The following is an 18,284-nucleotide window of genomic DNA, read 5'->3' on the forward strand; positions in this document are numbered from 1 at the left end:
CTAATGACATTTGAATACATGATCTTATTTGAAAGGCCATGATGGCAGAAGAGACAACTGATGTTACATAAAACCTAACTACTAAATACTAAAAAACTAATTTAGCGGCATCTAGTTGCGAGGTCGCAAATTGCAACCAACGGCTCACTCCACCCCTCCCTTTTGAAGCACTACGGTGGCTGACACTGGACTAAGATGTCGTCACGTTTTCGCTTCTTTACCGAAGGAGGTAACATACTTACGAACTGAGTTTGTCCGTTTAGGGCTACTGTAGAAACAACATGGCAAATTGCATGCAAGTGGACCCGCGGTGTATGTAGATAGAAATAGCTCAGTCTGAGGTAATGAAGACATAATGCTTCATTATGTAAGGTCTTTATACACCTCTGAAGACACAGTTATGTATATTATTGCATGATATAATCATCCAAAAAATTACACACAGCACCTTTAAACTATTTTTAATAATGTTTTTTAACTACAAATATTGATATATTATTTGACAGCATGGTCAGTTCAGCTGTGCTCATGCACACACAAACCGCTCTGTCATGATTCAACAAGCTGTTGTCATCCTCTTGTTGTCCCCTGAAGCAATACACAACAGATAAAAAATAAATATATAAATAAAAATTTTTTGTACTTTCACAAACAGCTTGCCCTTAACCCCCTGCTGGGATTCAATGCTCAAACTATAAACAAAATAGCCTGGGGTTTATCTGGCTTATTCCAAGCGGAAAAACTACATTTCATTTTTATCTATAGAGGAATTTATCTGTCCTGGAGCCATGGTGAACCCAAAGATGCCGGTTTAAATCTGGCCTGTGTCATTTCTCATGATTATGATTTTATATTTGTGATGATTATGATATATTTTCCCCATCTCACTACATTCATGTCAAAGCATTTGGTGGGCTTGAGTTTTTTTCCACATTTTATAATGCATGTGAACGTGCTCTTACACTGATGCCGCTGTGGATGAAGCCCCTGCGGAAGCGGGCGGGTTTGAGATGAGGGTATTCTTCTGTACTGGTCACCTTGATGCCCCACACTCTCTTCCAGGCCTCGTACAGCTGCATATGGATGGGATACACTCCAGAGTGATGCGGAGCCACCGCGTAACCCATGTTTGTGGGAATGCCATGCTCCTGATGGCATAAAACAAACACATTGGAGATCATGTTGTCTCTGTTGTCTCTGATGATGTCACCTGAAGACTCACCTCTGCAAACCTGCGGTTAAGCAGCATCTGTTCGGCCAACACAGACTGGTTGTGGAAGAGATGCGGCTGCATGTGACTCCACATGTGAGGGAACCACCAGAACTCTTTACTGTATGACAGAAGCAGGTCATCACCAAGATCCTCCTCATCTGTGCCTGAAACACAATCGTGCACAAACCGTGCACATCTTGACTTAAAAACCTAGTAGGTTCTATAGGCAGTATTCTAACTCGCATGATGGAAAGTGTCTGGTCTAGAGAATCATGAATCTCATGCATCAAAAACAAAACGGCGCACATAAATATTGGGTGAATTATTATTAGTGATGTCACAACCAGTATAAAAGGGATAGTTCACGCAAAAAAGAAAATTCTGTCATGAATTACTGCCCCTCAATTTGTTTCAAATTTGTATAAATTGAAAAGAAAGATATTTGGAAAAATGTTAGCGCTTGAGATTTCCGGGGCACCATTGACTACCATTAAAATGGTTGTTAAAGGTGCCCCAGAACTGTTTGTTTTCCTAAATTCTTCAACACATTTTCTTTTGTGTTCAACAGAACAAAAAATATACATTAATTCTTTCTACTATGGTAGTCAATAGCTCCCCAAAATTCTCAGTTGCTAACATTTATCCAAATATCCTTCTCTGTGTTCAACCAAACAAAGAAATGTATACAGGTTTGGAACAACTTCGGGGCGAGCGATACATGACAGAATTTTCATTTTTGGGTGAACTATCCCTTTAACAATAAGCGTGACATTAATAACTGTGATTATTGGTATTGTTTTAATACTGCAAATATGATAATGTCATAAATAATTCAGCGGCAGTATCCGGTTGACACAACACTGTAGTTGGTGTTATATCACACATAATGAGGGGTGTCATAATATACTGGTATTGACAATAACTGTGATATTAATAACCGTGATTATAGATATTGTATTAATATTACACATATGATGATACTGTAAATAATTCAGCAGCAGTATCTTGTTAACCCTCCATGTTATTGCCTCCCTACACTTTTATTTTGTGCAATTCACTGGCCAAACAAAGAAAACAAAATGATGGATTATTGCATTTATATTTATTTTTGAAAAAAAAGATATTACGATTTTTGACCATGATAACCATGTAGTGAAAGTCGGATATCGTGACAGCCCAAATGATTATTATATAAATATTGCATTGAAAATAAATTCACTTTTCAGAGGGATCATCATCCATGATGTAATGTTGCCTTAGCATTTGGCATCGCACCGTATCTTAGAAAGGTAACACAATGCTGTCTATTGTTTGCTACAGCTGTGGCATGAGAAGCACGGCTATGAAACCTCACTTAGTTTTGTTCTCGTTCTCATCTCAATGTGCGTTTAAAGAAACTGTGGAATTACTTTCATTGTACAACAACTACTCACCAGCATGAAAGAACTTTCCAGAGAATCCCAGGTTGAAGGTAAAATTGGGCACGTGAGTTCGGAGTTCGTTCTGCTTCTCCAGCAGGGCCTTTGTAATAAGAAAGGACTTTAGCAACGTAATAAAAGGCTCCAAGACAGCAACACTCCGTAGATGACACACAACACTACAAAAGACACACACGGACACACACGAGCGCAGCAGTAAAGCAGCGCCGGAGGGACAGTGTGTGTCTCCGCTGTTTGCTTCATTACCCCTCCCAGATTTAGCTCCGCATCTGCCTCTCATTTGATTTGTTTACCGCACTTGTTTTTGACTGCCTGTCTCTCCAGTGTGACTCAATCAAAAGACTGATTCATATTTAACCGCTCAGAGGTCCGCAGACAGACACGGCGGCTTTGATTATGTTTGCTTTTTATTCCTTCCCTCGGCTGAACATCTGCATCGGGCCACTCGGAAGACGAGAGATTCGCAAGGACGATGCACGCTAAAATCTGCATTTGAAATATTCATGCTTGCGGCAAGACTTTGGATGCCCTTTGAACAGCGAGTCTTATAAAAATACTCGCGTAAAAAAAGGAAAACGGAATGAAGAGGGAAGAGATTGGAAAAAGGAAAAGCAGAGGTTGGCGTTTTGAAAAAGGGACAGCTGGAGAAATGGTGATAGGAAAAGTGCTGTCATACCGTGAAGAGCCTGGTGAATATGGATCTAACACACCAGATTCTCTGTGTTCTGAGAGACTTATTTAAAATCTGCCAATTGACTTCATACATGCTTGTTTCATGGCCTCTTCTGCTTTTCCTCCATGTATTTTTCTCTGCGTTTTTACATTTGTCGGTTCTATGCCTTATTCTCTCTCTGTCTCTCTGCATGAGTCTGGATCACAGGCAGATCAGACAGGTAGACAAGGCATAAAAAATGCAAAAAAAATGAAATAAGAAGAGGGAGAACAAGGGAATTTGAAAAAAGAATAAAAGAGGATCAGTTCCAAGTGTATATCTTTTAGCTACGTGGTTTGCTATTCCTGAAGATCTTGTATATCATAACTGTTAATAAAGCTAATATACATTGACCCTACAGAGCATTAGGGACAGAAAGTGTTCAAATATTTCATGTTTAATTTGGTAAAAATATATAGTTAATTTAAATTTAACTTATTAATAAAAAATACAATTTATTCAATTTATTTAATTATTATTATCCTGGCTTATATTATCTTATTATTATGCTATTAGGAACATAAGTTTGATTTTAAACATTAAACTCACTATGATTTTAATTTTTGAAATGACCTTACTCAGTGAATATATTAAAGGGGTCATATGACATGGCTAAAACGAATATTATCTTTTGTTTTAGATGTAATGCAATGTGTATACACTATTTAAGGTTCTAAAACTCTGTATTTTCCACATACCGTGCATGTTTGTATCTCCTCTTTGCCCCGCCTCTCTGAAACGTGCAGATTTTTTACAAAGCTCATCGCTCTGAAAAGCGAGGTGTGTTATGATTGGCCAGTTAACCAGTGCGTAGTGATTGGTCTAATACTGCAAGCGTGTGACGGAAATGTAACGCCTCTTACCATATTTGGAACATCAGGTTCTAAAGCAATTGTACTGACAGGTACTCCCACCTTACTTGCGTATACATTTGGGCAGTCTTAATCAAATCATACCACGAACTGACGTGGATTTGTGGGGGTGTGGTTACACGAGGCGTTTCAGGTAGGTCTGGGTGAGCATTCGCTTTTAGATAGAATGCATCTTTTGTTCAGACACTTTAATTTTTACAATGTTATGTGTCTAATACATGCATGGGCAACTTATTTCACACCAAAGACACAGAAAAACACGTACTCGCGTCATATGACCCCTTTAAAAATATCAAGGTTTTATTTTCACAGAATGTTCTTTATATCGAGTAAGATGGTTTTATGTGGAAAACATTTAATCACAAATCACTTTAGCTGGATTTTCACAGACACATTAGAGATATAAAAGTTTATGTAACTCAAATAGTGCCCACCTTGACGTCTGACACCTTCATCCGCGTGCCCTCTTTCCCAACAAAGATGTCATCGATATCCACCAGTATGTAGCGTTCCAGAGCCAGTGACAGACGCTTGCCAGTCAAGAAACTCACAGCGTCCACCAGTACCAGTTTGTGCAGCCAAAAGTTGAGGTTGTTCCCAAACAACACCCGCTGGATACCATCGTGAAGACCCAAATCCTGGACCACCGCTGCATGAAGGGGTCCGGGGGCTCCAGCAGCCTCCATGCTCCGTCCATGAGCTAACAGCACAGGCTCATAGGTGGTGTGGTTGGACTGGAAGACCGTCCAGTCGTCTCCAGGTAAGGGACCCCGTTCAACCTCCCGGGCCTTGGTGATGAGCAACAGTGGTGACTTGGGGTTGACGCTGCAGTCCCTTAAACCCAGATTGGAGTGCAGGAAGAGTGGAAAGCCCTTCAGCTGGGCGCTCTGCAAACTGTTCTCATTAGCCTTTAATGACGAAAAATGAATCGTGAGAAAAGATCAAACATTGAATAAGAGCTCAATAAATCCTTCTTTTCCACAATATACCCCTTTCTGTATCACTTGTGGTACGCTTTCATCTCTTATCTGAAGTAAACTAGTAATCTCTCGATTCCCTGTGGTGCCGTGTGTGCATGAATTTGCATCCCCACTCATCTCCATCCTGTCCACTCTTCTCTCTGCCCAGCTGACCCTGTGATGCAGGATCAATTGGTGATAAACTGCACATCGAGTGGAACAAACACAATGAGCCTTACAATTTAGAGAGGGTGCCACAAACTTCACCATTATTCTGCCACGGGAGGTAACGATGGAACCCTCAGGAGAGATGTATTATGCACAGGAGACTTCGGATGAATCATGCACATTTTCATCTGTTCCTTTCAGCGGCAACATACTGAAACGAGCAGAAACTGCAGGCGGAGGTGGCGGTGTCACTCGGCACTGGATTGGAGAATTTCACATTCTAGCGGGCTTAATCAATAACTTCCCCAACCTCTCAATGTCTCCCAAATCCCATCTTCCTGTGTTCACCCAAAAATAAAAATTCTGTAATGACTGTTCTGTGGACAGAAGATATTTTAAGAAAAGTGCTTTTGTGTTCTTAAAATGGAAGTCAATGGGGGGAAATGTTGTTTAGTTACCAACATTCTTCAAAATATCTTCTTTTGTCTTCTGCAGAAGAAAGGTTTGGAATGACATGATATTAAGTAAATGATACATTTAGGGTGTGTTCACATGTGGCATGTTTGGTTCTATTAAAACAAACTCTGATGCGATTGCTCTGTGGTTTATTTGTGTAAGTGTGAACGCTGTCACCCGAACCCAGCAGCGCACCAAACAAGCGGACTGCTGAAGATGGGGCTCATCAAATGAACTCTGGTGCGGTTCGATTGAAATATGAACGCAACATGGACCAAAAGCATCGAACCGAACCAAAAACAGGAAGTGATAACAATATACGACCCAAAAAACAAGTGATTTGGTAATATTAAAGAGTGTTTATTAGATCCGTGCTTGCGCATGTAACGGGGGAATTCCCGTTTTGACTGCTTTAAGCACTTCATTAGGGCTTTGCGAGTTACCGGCATGCTAAAAATACCCTCATATGCGCAGGCATACACTGAGCACAGTATAACCCAGCACAGTATTGTTTTGGATGTCCTGTAAGTTCCATTTTAAAATATAACTCATAAAAGCTGTCCAATCACATTGCGACTTTACACGAAAGCTGTTAGGTTCGGTATCTTTAGGTTCGCTGTTAAAATGCCAGTCTGAACGCTAAGTGAAATGGGACTACATTTCTTATTTTTTGGTGTGGACCAAAATAACCAAGAGAACCGAACTACAAATATGAATGCACCCTTAATAATAGCCCCTAGATCCCCAAAAGGGTTCATTCCAATTACTCATTGACTCTATGGATATGGGATTAGGATAGGAGACTAATAAGAAGGCAAACAAGAGCTTAAACTCTCTGATGCATCCAAGCACAACTAACAAGATGAAGCCCTGGTGTCCATTGTGACGCTTCAGTGTTTCTATGTGGGAGCTCAGCTCAGACTTGAACTGTTGAGAGATAAACTCGTTCGACTTCATCTTCGATAGGTGCAAGTCAAGGCTTGGTGTGAAAGTAATTATTCACGCTCTGTTACTGGAGTGAACCAGACACATAATTTCTCCCTTCAAGGGGAAAAGATCGGTCCGCTGGACCTTCAGGGTCTGTTATCAGACAAGCTCCGGGGTGAGAAATCAATAAAAACTATAACCAAACAACATGGGGATGTTAATAACCTGGGCAAGAAAAACAACAACATCGGAGGCAGAATTGTTCCTGATAAGAGTGTAAACAATAGAGCCTGGGGTTAAAACCAGCTTTGAAGGAGACTCGGAGCAGCCCGAGTCAATAAAAATTAATGAGCGCAAATTTCATGCCGTTCCTTTTAAGACGTGTTGATGTCCTCGCCCTTCTGCTGCGGGCGAATGAGTTTCTTACAGTCTCATCAACCGAGTTCACCTCCAGTAACAATTAGTGTGCTGCATTAGAGCTCGTGAGAGTAATAAAAGTCAGCCTGGCCTTGGGCAAACAATACATTAGAGTTGGGAGAGGAGGGTTACAAGCTGGCAATGACAGACAGACGTGAGTAATAGGCATATCAGCAAATACAGATTGCACTTTGCTGGTCTCGTTGAGCATCGCCCTCACCGAACGAGAGCCAAGAAAATCAACAAGGACATTCTCATTCATATGCTATTACAGCAATACTTAGCATAATGCCCCAACCTCCCTCCGTTGGCAACGTTTCTGCCCTCTAACGACAAATCAGACTGTTAAATGTCAGTAGTGGGAGAAATGAGTGTAAGGTGACTGACCCACTCGAACTAACACCCATTAGTGATGCTATTTGCTCTAAAAGGTCTAGCTAACAGAACATTTCTCACCTTGAAAAAGCCGATGATGCCAACACCGTATTCCACACAGTACTTATCCAGCAACTCCCTGTTCCAAGCATCCAAGTTGACATACTTCAGGATGTTCTCGTAAATGACCAGAGTGAAACGGCCCCGGTTCTTGTCGGTAAGTGTGGGCATATCGCCCTTTCCAGGTGCAATCTCAGTTTGGTAGCGAAACCTCCCCGATTCCAAAATGGCTACGATGTCCTGGCCCAACTGAGAATATAAGCTCTCCACAAACACTAGCACCACTGGGTCAGTTCGAGACATGTCCGCCGGTTTGGCTGTTCTTGCAGGCAGCACCCGTGCTGACGGCAGAGAGGGAGTCGCCCGGGGATCCTCCCAATCGTCCGTATCTTCCTCGGGGACCGCCATGCCTCCGGCTGGTTCAAGCTCGCGTTTGACGCCATACAGGAAATAAGCCGAAATGAGGACACTGACCATGCAGAAAAGGAAGAGCAGCAGCAGGCTGGTCTGCAGCGTGAGCTGACGGAAGAGCCGCCTTACACGTGCACACATCAGCATCATCGCCTTGCAACCACTCCAAACGGTCCTCTTTTCACAAGTGAGAAGTCAAGTCTATTGGATGCTTTTTACAGAAAGAGGGCGAAAAAGATGGGTTGGAATCCGTAATGCCTGTGCTCATGTCACCATTGCAGAAGATGGCGAGAACAGTTTGGGCAGGGGACGGCATGGGGGACGTGGGCTTCCACTCTCCGGGAAGGGATGTGCACTGCCCCCACATGCACCAGCGGCCCCCTGCCCAACACCTCAATACCACTTCTCTACTCTCTCCGAGTCCTTATCTCCTGATCTCGTGTGAAGATTCCAGGCTTCAGACTTGTAAAAGGTGGTTTCTTGTTTTTCGGCACCGGATGGTGTAGACAGATCATGCCCGGAGCATTCTAGCCAAGACCTCCAGTTTACCTAAAAGAGAAAACAAAGAGTTAATTTAGGACTGTTTCATGCCAAAGTCAACCTTAAATGATAAAAAAAGATTTTATCAAAGGTTTTTACCATACTAATAGTTTGGACATCAATATTTGGTGATTAAAAAACCAATGTGAGGGTTTTTTTAATGCATGATTTTCCAGGTAAGTGTCACTTCTAGAACGGTCACATCCATAACCATATATATACCTCATAAGTGGACACATGAAAATTAAAATGTAATAACTATTTATGGTTCTTTATGGTAGCCATCCCTTCTCCATTTGTTGGGTATTATTGCTTCTGGTTTGTGCTTTTAAGTTCACAGAAATTCTACAAAGTCCTTTTTGTCACATGCATAACCCATGTTTATTTCCCTTTTTTTTTTAATCGACAACTTGCATATAGATTTTTTTCTGATGTCTAGAATCTATCAACGAGGGTTTAGGAATATTTAGGTAATAAATACATTCTCAGAGAGTTTATATTTCAAGTTGTAACATCCGTAACTCTGAAACTGCCCCTTAGCAAACCATTCAAATTAAAGCTATATAACTTTCACACTATTTCAGTCATAGTTTCTCTACAAAAAAAATCTCTACGGTGCATTATTTTATAAAAGCAAAGCATTTTTTGGACCACACAGAGCACATGAGCATGTATTACTGTCCCTGAAAGTTTGCAGCACAAAGCCAAACCCACATGATGCCGTGGGAGCACTAGAACCTGGGATTCTTTTCGCTGAATACCAAGAGCGTCTATAGAGAGGCATTTACAAAGGCAATGCCAGGATTACAGGATAATGGCAGAGGCTTGTATTGATTAGCGAGGGCTTTAAAACGGATCCTCACTATCCTTCATGCACTTCAAAGGGCAAAAGTCATTTAATCTTTTTTATCTTAAATGAACGGTTTAGTGCAAAGCGTGGTACAGGTGAATGAGTCGAGGAGGATTCAAACTAGAAATAAAAGTAAAGATTTCTGCAGAATGAAGGCTGATGTGATGATGATTGCTAGAAGTCGTACTGCGGACTACCGAGTCGCAAACTAGTCAGTATGGTGTAAAAACATCACAGAAGAGTTGATGATGCCAAATTGCTAAAAAAAGAAACACGCCCCTCCACTTAAAAGTCACTTTTGTTGTTACCTAATCCTTTGAAACATTCTGCAAAGGCATCTCAAACTACATAAAAACAACTTTCAGACAAAAGGACGAGAAAAGTTCTAAAAGTCGGCAAACATGAAAGTCATTTGCTTATATGCCAACCTTAAAAAAAATCCCATTAGGAAGACACCTAAACAAACACCACGTCATTGACAACATATCTGTTTAAAGGTCGTTTTTTTGTTTCCTTCCAACAATCTCTTTTCACAGAAGGCATGGAATACACATGGCCGTCACTATGGGCAAACACAGCGTTTAACTAAAGGGAGGAGCGCAGGGCATCTGAGGAAAGACTAAAGCGAAGCGACAAGACCCAGCGTGTCTGAGATGCAATGCAGGTCAATTTTCAAAGGGATCAGAGAGCCACGTTATGTATGGGTTACGTGTAAAAGGAGATCAGAACAAAGAATCAAAGCCTCGTATGGGTTGGGGGATGAAAATGCACAAATACCGCAAAAAAGCACAGGCACAAGAGTACGGCTCTATGACGATGATAAAGATGAAAACTAATACAAGGCGAGTTTTAGCACTTCAAAAGGTTGCTGGAAATACGACATGTAAAAGTCCTGTCACATTTACAATCGACAGCTGCTGGTTTTCTCATCTGTGATCCAATATTCCCATCCGGAATTTTAGGGGCCGGTGACGTTTACAGAAGGGCATTAGATGAGGGTGGAGGGACATTGGGGTTTTATGAAGCACAAAAAAACAAATCCATGCTGCATTCCACAAGGGACGTAAAGAATAATGTTCCTGCACCCACATCGCCTTTCCTTTTTTTCCAAGATTAAGCCCAAACTACAATCCCTGTCACTGGGCTCCCATTGTGCCCAGTGGAGGAACACGAAGAGCAGTCAGCGTGTCGTCAGAGGTCAGATTACAGCCCGAGAGCTTTCCTATTCACAGTCTGCTTCTTTAATATGCAGAAATCTCAGCTAGAGACGCTTGAAATGACCCATTGTTTGCTGCATGCTTTCAAAAGTATGACTCAGATGACATGAGGTAAGGGAACCAACACCCAGATTCAGATGACATGAAACTGCTTTGTGGGATATGGGGAGGATGCTTAACGTTGCTATTTACAGGTTCATTTTTAACAGTAAAAAATGTGCGATTCATCCATTAAAGTGATAGCTCACCCAAAAATGAAAATTCTGTCATCATTTACTCACCCTCGTGTCATTTCAAACCTGTATCACTTTCTTTCTTCCGCAGAACACAAGATATTTTGAAGAACGTTGGTAACCAAACAACAGCAGTACCCATTGACTTCCATTGTATGGAAACAAAACCAATGTATGTCAATGGGTACCACCGTTGTTCGGTTACCAACATTCTTCAAAATATCTCCTTTTGTGTTCTGCATAACACAAAGTCAAACAGGTTTTGAACAGCGAATAAATTACGAATGCGTGTTTTTTTTGGCCAAACTACCCTTTCAAGTCACACTTCATGTTTAAAAACGGACATGCTTGCCACGAAATCATTTCAAGACTGTGGCAAAACAAAAATAACGTACTAAATAAACAAACCGCCGATGAGTTAGCAAAAGATGAGATAGAAAAAAGTGCTGAAACAAAAGTGTCAAGACATGGAAAACTCAGGACCTTGACATTTACAAACCCGTCACCATCTCACCCACGCCAGCAAGTTTCTTCTGTCCCAGATTTTTCTTCATTTCGCTTTTTCCCTTTTTTTCCACAGTCTCGGAGCTCAACAGACGTGTGAAAAAATGCACCCTGCCTGCAAGTCACAAAAGCCATTTTCTGATGGCAGGATAGCTTCCATAACACTCCCTATCTTAAGGGCACAGCATTCCTTCATTCCCAACTGCTCAAATCCTGTTTAGTGAATCGTAAGCCCAGACAATGCTTGACAACAGCAACAGACACATTTCAAAACAGATACTAAAAGTGCAAGATAAAATTAGTTGACACATTGTTCCACTTGAAATGCGACTGGCCTGTAGAAATATAGAAGATTCATGTGTTCCTGTTACGAGTGAAATAAAACCAAGAGACTGGAAAAACATATCAGAATAACAGCGGCTACATCTCCGGAACTGATAGACCAAATAAAACTGTTTTACAGGTCCGGAGTGAAAAAACACAATCTGGATAGCAGAGTGTCAAAGATATGGAATGGTTATCAACTACTTGTCTATAATAGTCTATAATAAAATGAAGTAAAATCAGAACTTTTATATAACTTTCCCCCTTTAAGCCATCTTGTTTCTTGCAGAACAAAGTGTTGGGTACACAGTTAAATCGCCAGTGTTAAAAAAAGTCAAATTAACACTCAAAGTGTATATATAATCCACACTCTCAAAGTGTGGATTATATACAGTATACACTGCGAGAGTTCATTTGACCTTTTTTAACACTGGCGATTTTGCTGTGTACCGATTGGCTCCTAGAAGAATGAAAGGATAAAAAGGACAGCACGCTTGAACACATCCAAACACCGCATTCATGGTCTCTCAGACAGATCGGACACTTCCTGGAGCAAGTGTGACGCATCTACGTGCCAGGACTGCAGGACAATGGTTGGCCGGTCATCCTGGGCGGCTCGACTCGCAGGCCTGCCCTCTACCGCCCTTAAACCATAGGCAGAACCAACAATCAAAAGAACCCCGCCCAAACCGGTACAGTGCCACTGAACGCTCACAATACTAGACATTGTTCATTGCACATGATGATGATGGCGGTGGGGTCCGGCTCTGCTCATGAATGCCAGTCTTTAGACTGAAACTAATGCTGCGACGGACCACCCGTTCTGTTACAAACTCAAACAAAAACAGTCCTGTGCCAATCAGTGAAATGTTTTTGCACAAGAATGAATAAAAACCATGTACTTGTCATCATGCTCAGCTGGTGCTGAAAAGAAATATGAGGCATTCTGCTAATTTATGATGTCTCTTTATAGAGCGGTGCAGAAAACAAAATGGAGAAAAAATTACCCCGGGGGATGAGCGCAATCGTCTAATTTGTAAAAGAGACGAATCACCAGCTGCAGGTCATTGGAAATGAACTCAAATTTAGTAAATGAATAACATTCAAAATCTTGTTGACCCGAGGACGACTGCGTCTGTTAGACAAAAGAGACCGAGGTTATTCAAAACTTTTTCTTCATGCTTAGAAACGTGCTGGTAGTGTTCGCAGTATTCACATTTTAATTTGGTAAACAAAGCACCTGCTCTGCATTTGTCTGCTTTGTTTAAGTAGTGCCTCAACATGGAGCCAAAACAATCCGTGCTCAGACAAAATTCACAGCTATCAAAACGAATATGACCTGCGGACGACCGGCCAAAGATCCAAGAATGTTTAAAATGCAGCACGGCAGACACAACAGGAAGACTTAGAAAAAGGCAGTAAATTATTATTTCCACTACGGCTGAATGGTCTAAACCACAAAACTTTTTCATGAACGCAGTAAAATTCACGGCCAAATGACATTTGAAACGGTCTCTTCTTAAAGTCTACTGAATCTTTAATGTGTTTTAGTTTCTCACATTTGCTTCATAAATACATAAGGCCAATAGTTTTCAGGGTCAGCAATGTTCTGTTAGAGGGATACTTCACCCAAAAATGAAAATTGTATCATTTACTCTCTTTCGAGTTGTTCCAAATCTGTATAAATGTCTTTGTTCTGATGAAACACAAAGAAAGATATTTGAAAGAATGCCTATAACCAGACACATTTTGCCCCCATTGACCTCCAAAGAAGGAAAAAATACAATGGTAGTCAAAAGTGCCCCAAAACTGTTCGCTGTCCTACATTCTTCAAAATGTCTTTTGTGTTCAACAGAACAACTTTTCAAACTATGGGAGTCAATGGGAGGCAAAATCTGTCTGGTTATAAGCATTCTTCCTAATATAAATTAAATATAACATTTATACAGATTTGTAACAACTCGAAGGTGACTAAATGATGACAGAATTTTCATTTTTGGGTGAAGTATCACTTTAAGAAAGAGTGCAAAGCGAGAAAGTTTGAAGTGAAAATAATTTTGAAAAGAAAAGCCTTCAATTGACTGTGTTTTCAGCTTTGACATTAAAGGAACAGTTCACCCAAACATGAAAATTCGCTTATAATTTTCTCCCCCTATCGCCATTCAAGATGTAGATTCATTGCCAAAAGTCCATCTTTGACCTTTTCACGTTTTTCGATGCAATAAGCTATAAATAAAAAACATTTTCTGAAGCACAAATCTTTGCACTTCAAAAGACATTTATTAACCCAAAGTAGTCATTTGGATGACCTTTTAAACATACATTTCTACAGTCTAAAACATCACCGTAAACCCATTGGAAACGTGAAAAGAGTGATAGAGAGGACAGTCAGAAATACAATTGAAGAAACAGAACAAGAGATAAACCCAGTCTGATAAGATAAGAGCAAACAAGAGCTAGATAAAGTCATCTCTCTTGAGCAGAATGTTTGGTTCAAAGGGTAAAGACACTAATGGAACAAACGGTTGGTAAACTCCCCAGGGCTTCAAACGCTGAACTGACAAACAGCATTAGACTCCCAAAGGGCCTAGACGCAGCACAATCTGGAGAAGGTCGGGGAATTGTAATCCTAAATCCCTAATCCTGTTTATCTGGGCTGGACCAATTGTGCCAACGAAAATGGTCAACGAATGCACACTGAGTGGACGCCTTGCAACCTGAAACTTCGTTGCCGACAGCAAAAGGGACTCTGCCCCGCAGATCAGTCCACTGTTCCAGGAAATCAATTTAAAAGAGGCCATTATCCAATGAGTACAAAAGGGCTAAACTCTAAAAATATAAAAGCTGGATGGCTGAGAGAAAGCGGCAGTGCTTTAAGTACAGTTATCAACAGCTCGAGAAACCTTGATGGATCTGAAATTTTTGATATGAACAGGTGTGCTTTGCTTTTTTCTGTTGCAGAAATGAAGGGGACACTTGAAGTCGGTATTATGTATGAAGGCACAGTGGAAGTTGCAGAGAGCAGCAAATCAATCTTCCCTGCTGGCGGCTGCAATCTCAAGGGCACTCGGTCTCCGGCATAAGACTGCAAATGCCCTTGCCAGGCCAGACGGCGTGTGTGCCGAGCTCCATCCTGTGTACTCTCACACCCACCGTCTGCACACAAACACTGCTTTCCATACAACTGTACTGGTATACACTCCAGCCGGTCTGCACACAGCGTGCCACCGATCCGCTGCCGGTGCCAAGCCTGAGGACTGGCCGGCCTGCCAGAAAGATTCCACCCCACGCACAACATGGGCAGCGTTCAGCTGTATCCGTGCATCTACCGTCCTGCTGATCTACTGTTCGTCCTAATCACTGGGCCTAATCTCCTCTTTCACTGAGACAGCACTGACCCCGAGTAACTGGAAACTAAAGACATGAAATCATGGACCCAACTGACCGTCTTTACCGCAGGGGACATGGGATTATGGGTGGGGAGGCTTGTCTCTGGAAAATGATGTTGAAGCGTGTGGGGCCGAGGACTGTTAGGGGGATAACAGTGAAAACTCTAAGAGATAAATAAACAAGCGCATAAATAAATTAAATGTAAGGTCAATCAATAATCGAAAAATCTATATTTCCATTATTAGGTAAAAGCTCTTTGGGGAAATCAGTGTTCTGTAATTAGCTGGTCATCCGTTAGGTGTCATTCCAAAAATAAACCTGTTGAAAATAAAAGCAAAATTAAAACTGTATCCCTTTTTGCATACTTATACTATACCCTAAACGTATGTAATGCGTAACAGAACTAAGTATCGTTAACAATTACACACAAAAACATCTGTATTTTATTAAGTGAAATCTCACTTGTTTTTCAATTCAGTGTAGCGTTAATAAACTGCTTCCTCCTGCAATTAATTGTAGGCAAATGTAGCCGTTGGTTTGCAAAGACCTGCTCAATGAATAAAAAAAAAGAATTTTCAGCCGAAAATGGTACTTTAAGGCCTGATTCACATTTCTCGTCTAAAACTGTAGTCAAATGACCCGCGACTGCGTAGCTCCCTATTTGCGCACGGCTGCCGCGTTTCTACATTTAGAATAACGAACTTGCACGCGTAAAAGACGCTAAATGTGAATCGCCCCTAATTATACTCATTTCAACGTACTAAGATTTGGGACATACTCATTTTAATATAGGATCTATAGTAGGCTGAACGATCTAGGAAAATAATCTAATTGCCATTATTTTATAAAAATTTTGCGACATAATAAGCGATTATTTTTGAAAGATCTTTATATTCTGTATCATTCAACAAAGACAAGCAATAAATGATTGTATAGTATGACCAACACAATATTAGATCATTTCTAAGGATGAAATTAGGTGATGCATTAATTGATATGAATGACATATTTATATTTAAAAACTTCAATCACAGAAGAATACTGATTTGTTGAACTTCCAGCATTGTTAATGATGTGATAATTATCATGAAAACATAAAGCCTTGTGTAAACATTAATATAAAATTTAGTAGGACTGTTCCATGTTTCATCACATTTAATCGCATTCAGAATAAAAGTTTATGTTAACATGCGCACTGTGCATATTAGGGTTGGGCCGATAGACGATGCCATCGTCCATCGCCGATGGCTGACAGACATCACACGATGGTGAGCCGGTGTTCTGCCAATTAATGCATCCCTATCAAATTTTGCTACCTCCATACAAAACAGGACTAACCCCTCCCCCAACCCAACCCTTACACCTACATAACCCCTCCCCCAACCCAATCACAACACGAGGGTAGCACAAATTTATGGGTAGCATAAATTGGCAGAACACCGGCATCATGATTCCAACACATGTTTCACTTTCTTCACGTGACTCACATGCTCTGTGCTGCAAATCACTTTGTAAACAAATATGAACAAGGCAAAGGGGCATATAAGCCCGCGCTGTACAGACTGGCCTGACTTTATAACTGTGAAGCTCGCGCTGCATAAAGAGGACGCACGGTTTGCGCAGACCCGCCTGACTTTAACTGTATAAAGAAGACGTGTGTCGCAGCCCGCGATGTATAAAGAGTATTTCCTAAATATATACATCTATGTGTGCGTGTACGTGTTTATAAATACAAAATAAATATGCATAGTGCACAGACATATACAGTATTATGTAAACATATTCTGGATGCGATTAATCGTTGAACGGTAAGAAAGTCAGTAACAAATCACTAAAGTTCAGTGTGACGAGGGAGGCGTGACGAGAGCCGTGGGAGGAAGAAGCGAGGCTGCAGATAGCAGAATAAAAAACAAAACTAGCTTCACCACACTTAGTATTTAGATTGGTGGTCTGTATCTGTAATAAACAGTGCAATAAATAAGTGGATTGCTTTTTTAAACACTGTGAACTTAACTAGACAGTCTTTATACAAATCAATAAAAATAAAATATATATTATCTTCAAACATTCTGTATTCAATCGTTTCATTTTGAAAACTTTAATCTTTCAAATGACTGTTGCTTAAACCACTGCTGTGACACAAGTTTATTTTTTATTCAAAACAAAATGTGAAAGGCAATTACCATTATAATCAACAATCCGAAAGCAATCATTTAGCAGGTGTCCACCGAATGAGCCTACAATCACGCAAAATTAACTAATTACACGGAGTCTGGGCAATCCTGGGATAAACAACAGCAAAAAAATAAACACTGAGTGGAACATAAAGAGCAACGAGGCAGATGGATATTTTACCAAGACCGATCAGACACGTAGTGCACAGGGATGAATCATGTCCACTGTAGGTAGCTCGTGAGATGAACCAACGAATTAAAGCTATAGCGGTGAGCTATATCTTGTGTCATCATTTACCCGATCGGCTACTAATACCCAACTACTCCTGTGATGCCGCTAAGACAAAGAGGAATTTCAGAAACATGTTTGACACGGGCAACGGAAATAAATCAATGAGCTGTCAGCTCAATCTCTTCCCTCTGTGCGACTTAATGGCTCAGACCGGAGAAGACAGCGCGAGCCTGACCTCATCACTTATAAAGCCATCCAAACTTCGATTTCGTTTTAAACAACAACGTGCAGGGTGAAGAGTGCAACATCGGGAGATATTTTGATTTAACTAGCCTTTAGGGCCCATGTGTATAGACTTGTGAAGTAAAAATTCTCCACCGAAAAATTGATTGTTTACTTCAAATTTAACAGCGAATCTGAATTTGTTTTCAAACCTTCCAATTTATGAAGGTCAAAACCCTTGCACCCTGCCCCTTCCACACGCTTCACACCTACAAATATTGTAGCATCCTCATAACAACCACCACATGCCTTGAATTCTCAAAATAAAGTGATTCTATGCTTAAGGAAACTGCTTACACTGTGGCTTGTATGTGGCAATGTGTAATATTAAAAGCGGAGCGCCGGGAATGGGCTAGAAAAACCTCCGTCAGCTTCTTTAAGAAAGCCTTCAGTGATTGGAGGTACGCGCAGGCCAAACTACAGGGGATAATTGGTAGCGGTGTGCAAACACTAACAAATAAAAACAAGGACGGCCATTACACTCCGAGCCCAGATGCTAGAAAGCACTGCCGTCCCTCTCCTCTAAATT

General features: G+C 40.9%; 1 protein-coding gene across 3 annotated transcripts in view; it reads right to left on the minus strand.

Annotated features, from left to right (window-relative positions):
* ndst1b (N-deacetylase/N-sulfotransferase (heparan glucosaminyl) 1b) overlaps positions 1–18,284 on the minus strand; it is an 80,801-nt gene that overhangs the window by 12,862 nt on the left and 49,655 nt on the right. For all 3 annotated transcript variants that reach the window (XM_057359565.1, XM_057359566.1, XM_057359567.1), the window contains 5 exons: positions 7,620–8,558; positions 4,671–5,144; positions 2,647–2,734; positions 1,223–1,377; positions 963–1,148 (listed from right to left, as the gene is read on the minus strand). In XM_057359565.1, the coding sequence (XP_057215548.1) occupies positions 963–1,148; positions 1,223–1,377; positions 2,647–2,734; positions 4,671–5,144; positions 7,620–8,159 (1,443 nt within the window). In that variant the 5' untranslated portion in view covers positions 8,160–8,558. The remainder of the gene's footprint in view (positions 1–962; positions 1,149–1,222; positions 1,378–2,646; positions 2,735–4,670; positions 5,145–7,619; positions 8,559–18,284) is intronic.

Source organism: Triplophysa rosa, linkage group LG19 (assembly GCF_024868665.1).
Source record: "Triplophysa rosa linkage group LG19, Trosa_1v2, whole genome shotgun sequence".
Lineage (NCBI taxonomy): Eukaryota > Metazoa > Chordata > Actinopteri > Cypriniformes > Nemacheilidae > Triplophysa > Triplophysa rosa.